The sequence below is a fragment of the Lutjanus erythropterus genome, unplaced genomic scaffold (assembly GCF_056507025.1).
Source record: "Lutjanus erythropterus isolate fLutEry1 unplaced genomic scaffold, fLutEry1.hap2 Scaffold_194, whole genome shotgun sequence".
Classification (NCBI taxonomy): Eukaryota; Metazoa; Chordata; class Actinopteri; order Lutjaniformes; family Lutjanidae; genus Lutjanus; species Lutjanus erythropterus.
The window spans coordinates 617-8,612 of record NW_028146671.1 but is presented as its reverse complement, the minus strand read 5'-3'; the positions used below and the strand labels follow the sequence as shown (position 1 = coordinate 8,612).

Here is a 7,996-nt window from a genome sequence, read left to right as displayed (position 1 = left end):
CAGTGTCCCGCCTCCCCCCGATGACCCTGGCTTGGGCACTGGAGAAATCCATCCCCACCAGTACGCTGTGATAGCGAGCAAAAACTCTGAGAATACTCTGAAATATGCTGAAAAAGCGCAAAACTCTGACAAAACTCTGAAATATGCTGAAAAAGCGCAAAACTCTGATGAAACAATGAAAAACTCTGAAAAAACCTCTGAAAAAACCTCTGAAAAAACCCCTGAAAAACCTCTGAAAACCTCTGAACAACCTCTGCCTGTCTCTGATCACTCTCTGCCTCCCTCTGCTCAATCTCTGCCCAACTCTGGCAATGTTCCTGAACAGAATAATCACATGTCTGATATTCCTGTCCATAAGCAGTGTGTTGAAATGCATGTCCCTGCCACCATGACCGAAGCTGTTGAGGCGCCTCCTGCTGAATCCAAGCTTGCAGAAAACCATCCTGATGAAAGTGCTCCTGCTGAAACCAGTATGACCCAAGCACCTGTAAAGTTTTTTGTACAAGGGTCATTCTCACAGCTCCACTACCAATTTGGGGATAATGCAGGTAAACAGTGTGTAGCTAACAGTTTAGCAGCAGTGATGATGAATGAGTTGAAAAGCATAACAACCTGGAGTAATGACAGGAAGAGTAATGATGTTGACACTGTTCTTAAAGAAGGCAACAAGTTGTACACTACTCTTAAAGATGGTGGTCAAATAAGTGGGAAAAGTGGATATCTGCTTCTTGATGAGTTACCAAATGCATATGTAATGAAAGATGCACACTTCTCAATAAATTGGGGTCCAGCTTTCAGTGGTGCGGTTGGTGTTTTTGATGAGCCTGATGATTCAGATATGAGAGATATTAATGTACCATTGGACATAGCAATCCAAAGAGCACTGATGGATCATGATGCCTGCTTTGTCACTTTTGGTAGTAACACATGTGTGGTTGTCAAGCAGTGCGGCCATTTTGCTGTATTTGATCCTCACAAACGCAACAGTCAAGGTCACGTGGATGGAAAGACAGGTAAAGCTGTGGTTGTTTATCACTCCGACTACAGAGCGCTGTATGAGCACCTGGAGAAGCTGGCCCGACAACTGGTTCCTTATTTCCGCACATTTGAAGACATGCCATTTGAGGTCAGAGGAGTCACAGTGAGAATCACTGGCGACAAGGTGCAACATTGCGACATGCCAACCACCAAGGAAGACAATGTAACAGACAGCAATGTCAACAAAAGCCAAATACAGAGACCACTTTACAGTGCTGTGTTGAAGGGAGAACATACCGGTAAGACACCAGCTACATGCACCAACTCCTTGTATGAACATATAACCAAAAACAAGAGAGATTCCTTTGAAGTAACTAATTCTGATGTGCAGATAATTGCAAACAGCCCACAACCAGTAAGTGCTATGAACACATCACATGGCAATGACACTGATACAAATACAGATGTTGAGATAACAAATGTATCCAAGATGTCATTTCCATACAAGCCACTGAGTGCAGTGACAAAAGGAAGACTTTGTTCACAGATGGGTGTGAGAAGTGAGAATACAAAGCAGCTGCCACCTCAGGAAATGCCAGCTATGGGAAGAGTCTGTGAAACTAAATCAATTGCAGGTGATGGCAATTGTTTCTTTCGAGCTTTATCCTATGCCATTTCAGGAAGTGAGAATGGACACATGAAATTGCGCCGGGTAATCGTTCAGCACCTGGAAACAAATGCAGCAGAATTCCACAAGTACTTGAGAGCTGGCCGTTCCTCTATTCCAGATCATCTTAACAGTTCAAACATGAAATGCTCAGGTATGTTTGCCACTGAGATTGAAATCTGGGCAGCTGCTAACCTACTGCAGGTTGACATATACACATTTAATGCAGACAGATGGAATCATTACCCATGCATTCACATAGCAGGTAACCATCAAGCAGGAAACAGAAGTGCTGAGGCCATTTACCTGAATCACAAGGATGGGAATCATTATGATGTTGTGACATGTGTAAAGGATGCACACAATGACTCCATATGTGCCTCATTTGACAAACAGGGCGGTCAAGATGAACAAAGTTCAGATGGAAATACAAAGAAAGAACTATATCATGCAGATCGTTGGTCAAGAAAGAGGAAGTTGAAGGCTTTGGAGGAAACCTATGCAGCGAACAAAGAGGAGATTTCAAAGAAGAGAAAAGCAATGTATGTCACAAGAAAAGCTAATCATCTAGAAAGAGAAAGAAAAAAATATGCAACAAATGAGCAATACAGAAATTCCACTAGGAATGCAAGTCACAAAAAGTACTATACAGACTTGGAGTATAAACACCATACTTGTGAGCGTAGTAAGAAAAGATATGCTTCTGACGATGTGTTTCAGCAAAGTGTTCGTGACCACAGCAAGAAAAAATATGCTTCTGACCATGTGTTTCAGCAAAGTGTTCGTGACCAGAGTAAAAACAGATATGCAAATACACCAGATCTGAAGAAACGATTATGTGAGGCAACAATGCAGAAGTATCACACTGATGAAAAATTCAGAGATGCAATTAAAAGTAAAAAACGTGCCAGTGTTCAAAAGCAAAAGGACAGGAAATTTGACATTACTTGTGTCATAGAGGATTTCCATAAAACAGTAAAGAATGGCCCCGAATATGTCTGCTGTTGTTGCCACAGACTTCTCTTCAGGTACCAAGTCAAAGGCTGTATGAAAAACAAATATTCTGCTGTGGGTTCTGATGGCAATGCACTTGCTGATAAATGTATAACAAGTACATATTTGCATGTATGTGATAAATTATGTGGAAAAACTTGCAGTTTTCAAGATGAGGCTTTTTCCAAATTGTGGATCTGTCATACATGTGATAGGCATCTTCTCAAGGGCAAAGTGCCTGCCCAGAGTGTTGCTAACAACTTGCATTTGAAACCCATTCCACCTGAGCTAGAATGTCTCAATGAGTTGGAACAACACCTCATTTCTCTGCACATTCCCTTTGTCCGATTCATACCATTGAAGAAGGGAGGCCAGAACTCTGTGCAAGGACCAACTGTGTGTGTGCCATCCAATCTGTCGCACGTGACCAGCATCTTGCCAAGGGATGAAAGTGAGGATAAATTGGTGAGGATGAAACTGAAACGTAAATTGACCTACAAAGGACACTATCAAGACATGCATGTGGATACTGCAAAAATCAAAAGTGGTCTGAATTATCTAATACTCAACAATACATGGTACAAGGATGTGAGTATCAACCCAAACTGGATCAACACATTAGAGGAAACAGAGAATGAAACAATTGAAGATGAGATGACTGAAAGTAATGAAAAAGTTGAAGATGATGATGCACCAGAAATACAAGATTTTTCACACATTAAAGACCAGCATGGGATGTTTGCATCCTCTTGTTTGCAACCTGTGGATTTGGGTCAAGAGATACTAGATCAGCATTTTGATGGCATTTTATCCATTGCCCCAGCAGAAGAGAATTCTCCAATTAGACTGTTGTCTGATGGCACAAATGAACCCAAATGTTTCCCAGTCTTATTTCCCAAAGGAGCACCTACTTTTCACGATGAGCGGCCAGAAAGAATAACACTATGCAAATATTTCAATCAACGCATACTTAATGCAGATGGCCGTTTTGCTCAAAACACTGACTATTTATTCTATGCTCAATATATGTCAGAACTGAATCAAATACTGTCAAATGTGTCAATAGCAATGAGAAAAGGAACAGATAAAGGTTTGAAGGAAAAGGTTACCACAGACATGCTTACAGACCTGGAATCTTTGAAAAAAATTCTGCACTTTGATGAGGGTTACAAATTTCTCAGGCCTATCAGAGGAACACCTCCATTTTGGCAAGCAGCACAGAAAGATGTGTTTGCAATGATAAGACAGCTTGGTATTCCTACATGGTTCTGTTCATTTAGCTCTGCTGACATGAGATGGCCTGAAATGCTGAATGCTATGCTAAGGCAAGAACGTAAACAAGTGAACCTGGAAGACCTTTCATGGCTAGACAAATGCGCATTATTAAAACACAATCCAGTAACTGCAGCCAGGATGTTTGACTACCGATGGCATTGCTTCCTAAGAGATGTTATCCAGAGCCCTGCAGCACCAATAGGCAAGATCACAGACTACTTTTATCGAGTGGAGTTTCAGATGCGTGGCTCGCCCCACATACACGCGGTATTTTGGGTTGACAAAGCTCCAAAAATAGACAAAGACTCTGATGCAGAAGTTGTAGAGTTCTGTGATAAATATGTCACGTGTCAAATGCCATCTGATCCGGACCTGTTGGATTTAATTGATGTGCAGAAACATAGTGAATACCATGCAAAATCTTGTAACAAAAACAATGCAAAGAAGAAGAAAGGAGAAATACATTGCAGATTCAACTTTCCAAGACCTGTCTCAGAGCGCACATTTATCACCAGACCAGGTGTTGATGCAGAATTTAAGGAACAACAAGAGACTGGCTCTGAAACACGTGAAGGGGAAATTCTTTTCCGCCCAGTTGTCATGGAAAATGAAAGCGTGGAGAAACTGTTTGAACAAATGAAAACTGTACTCTCAAACTGTGAACAAAGACAAAAGTTCCACTCTGCTGAGCAATTTTTTGAATATTTTGGCATATCACAAGAATTGTTTCAGAAAGCAAATTGTCAGCTTACCAAAAGGACGAGCATCATACTACAACGGAAACCACAAGATGTTTGGCTAAACCAGTACAATCCTGATCTACTTCGCTGCTGGCGAGCAAACATGGACATTCAGTTTGTTGTTGATGCATATTCATGTGTCGTGTACATTATTTCATATGCCCTCAAAAGTGAACGAGAAATGGGACTGCTGCTTGATCAGGCTCAAAAGGAGGCCATGAATGGAAATTTAGAGGCCAAGGAGTCAATGAAAAAAATTGGCACAGTTTTCTTGCAAAGCCGACAAGTTTCAGCACAAGAATGTTGTTACAGATTAACGGGCCTACCACTCAAACACTGTTCACGTGGCACACAGTTCATACCAACTGGTGAACATCCTGTTAGAATGAGTGTACCGTTGAGTCAACTTAAACAGCAAAATGATAACAGTCAGACTGACGACCAGCATTTATGGATGAAAAACATTGTGGACCGATACAAAAACAGACCAGACACGCCACCATTTCTAAACATGTGCCTTGCAACATTTGCCTCAGAGTACAGAGCTCTTCCTAAATCACAGATCCCCAAAGGTGATAATAGTAATGTGATCCAGTTGAAAAATAAGTTTGGCTTTGTTACCAAAAGAACAAATGAAGAGAAACCTGCTGTGATCCGTTATCCAAGATTGTCACCACTGAAGCAATCTGAAGCCTACCACCACAGCATACTGCAACTATTTTTGCCCCATTATTTGGACTGCCAACTGAAACCTGCACAGTTTGAAACATACAAAGACTTTTATGACCATGGTGCTGTGAACAATGAGAACGACACATTGGAGAATGTCAAATCTATAGTGGGTAGAAACCGTGCTCTGTTTGAGAAAGAAGCTGACCAAATAGATGAAGCGGAAAAGATGTTGAAAGAAAATGGGGAACTGGAAGATGCGTGGTCACAGATTTGCCCACAAGCTGAGCTTGAAAGACTGGAATGTCAAAAATTAACAGAGGAAGACACCAGTGACACAAATGATGAACAGTGCAGTAATGATAACATCCCAGATCTACAGCCAAATAAACAATCTGTTTACACAGTAGAAGCTAATGGAACTCAAATGACAAGAGCTGATGCTTTACAGTTGTTACGATCTTTGAATGAGGAGCAGTCTGCAGTTTTCTACAAAGTTCGACAGTGGTGTTTGCAGAAAGTCAATGGTGAGAATCCTCAGCCCCTAAAAGTATTCATTACCGGTGGAGCAGGAACAGGCAAAAGCCATTTGATCAAGGCTATTTATTATGAGTCAACTAAAATTCTCAAAAGACTCCATCCTGATCAACCAGATGCCACTACTGTTGTACTAACAGCCCCGACGGGTGTAGCTGCCTACAACATAAATGCAAATACTATACATAATACATTTTCAATCGGAACAGACCTGTCCCTACCCATCAAAAACTTGACAGAAGAAAAAATAAACTCTTTGCGTGCAAAACTAGGAAACCTTGAAATATTGATCATCGATGAAATATCTATGGTTGACCACAGACTTTTAACATATGTACATGGAAGATTGAGACAAATCAAGCAACCAGGTGACAACACCGCATTTGCTAAGGTGTGTATTCTTGCAGTCGGAGACTTTTATCAGTTGCCCCCAGTGAAAGGTTCTGCTTTGTACAATGACTTCAAGTACATAAACCTATGGGAGGATGAATTCCATATTGCTGAGCTGACTCAAGTAGTCAGGCAAAAGGACTCAGACTTTGCTCATGCCTTGAATCGCATACGCACTCGTGCAAAGGACACACCTCTTCGAGACCCTGATGTTGAAATGCTTAAAAGTTGTGAAACTGGAGAAGACAACGACGCATTGCACATTTATGCTACAAATAAAGAGGTTGATGATTATAACCTGAAACGCTTAAATGTGACCTGTCCAGAGTCTGTCACCATAAAAGCACGTGATTATGAGAGAAATGCTGAGACAGGAAGACTTCAGATAAAGGATGGCCATCATCACAAGGTTTATAATACTTGTCTCCAGAAATACATCCATGTAGGAATAGGAGCTCGTATCATGTTGCTGAAAAACATCGATGTGTCTGATGGACTCGTAAACGGTGCTTTTGGAACTATTGCAAAAATGGTGAATGCCAATCAAGATAGTGAAGACAATGAGCAAAATTTCCCAACTTCCATCCACGTGGCATTTGATGACCCCAGGGTTGGTCAAAAACAGCGGGCAAAAACACGCACCATTGACCCTGAAGGGAGAACGATAACCATCCTAGAACCTGAGGAAGAACATGTTACCCGTAACGGAGGCTTACGCAGACAATATCCAATAAGGTTGGCATGGGCATGCACTATCCACAAAGTACAAGGCTTAACCATTGACAGAGTTGTTGTGTCTCTCAAAAAGATTTTTTCCTCTGGACAAGCATATGTCGCTCTAAGTCGTGTCACAAGTCTAAGTGGCTTAACAATTGAGGACTTTAAAGAATCTGCCATTTATTGCAATGCAAAAGTATCAGAAGCAACTGGCAAAATGCAGCCATTTATACCACCTCTCTCTTCCACCAACACCTCACGATCTGCTTTCACCATCATATTGCACAACACTCAAAGTCTTAAAGCTCACTTTCCAGATGTTGAAACTAACACTCTAATGAATAATGCTGATTGCATTTGCCTTACAGAGACATGGTTAGGAGTTGATGACCCACCACAGCAGCCTTGTCTTACAGGCTTCCAGTTCACACACGTTTCTCGAGGTCAAAGTTATGACAGCACTCATACACAGTTGCAACACTTGAAACAAGACTCTCATGGTGGAGTTGGAATATATCATTCAGTGACAAAAGATGTTCAAATATGGCCTACAAAATGCTACAATATTGAATGTCTGATATTTCAAGTGAAGAGCATTAACTTGACTGCTGCTGTTGTTTACAGACCTGCGAGTTACCCTGTTGCCATCTTTTGTCAACATCTAAAACAACTGATTGACCTCATTGATCAATGCCCTGGCATGAAAATCATTATGGGAGACTTTAATGAAAATGCACTGGATAACGGTAAGCTGGTGAGATTTTTCACTGTACAAAATTACACCCAGTATGTACAAACAGCAACAACTGACAAAGGCACTTTAATTGATCATGTTTATGTGAAAGATGGTGCTAACATACTTGTGGATGTGCTGCCAATTTATTACAGCTATCATGAAATGGTACGTATTGCAGTTCTGTAGATTTATCTTCGTAGTACACATTATTGAATGTTGCCATTATCATTTTCATCTGTCTCTAAGTCTGTCACAAGTTTGCACATGCATTTTGTAAATAATTTCAACATAATT

At 41.0% G+C, this 7,996-nt stretch overlaps 1 protein-coding gene across 1 annotated transcript; it reads left to right on the top strand.

The window, feature by feature from the left end:
* Positions 1 to 886: 886 nt before the first annotated feature.
* Positions 887 to 7,720, top strand: LOC146303947 (uncharacterized; the record flags this gene model as incomplete). The annotated part of the gene is made up of 2 exons (XM_084714323.1): positions 887 to 1,201; positions 3,002 to 7,720. Coding segments are annotated over exons 1-2 (5,034 nt in total), but the record flags the coding sequence as incomplete, so codon positions are not given.
* Between the last annotated feature and the right edge of the window lie 276 nt (positions 7,721 to 7,996).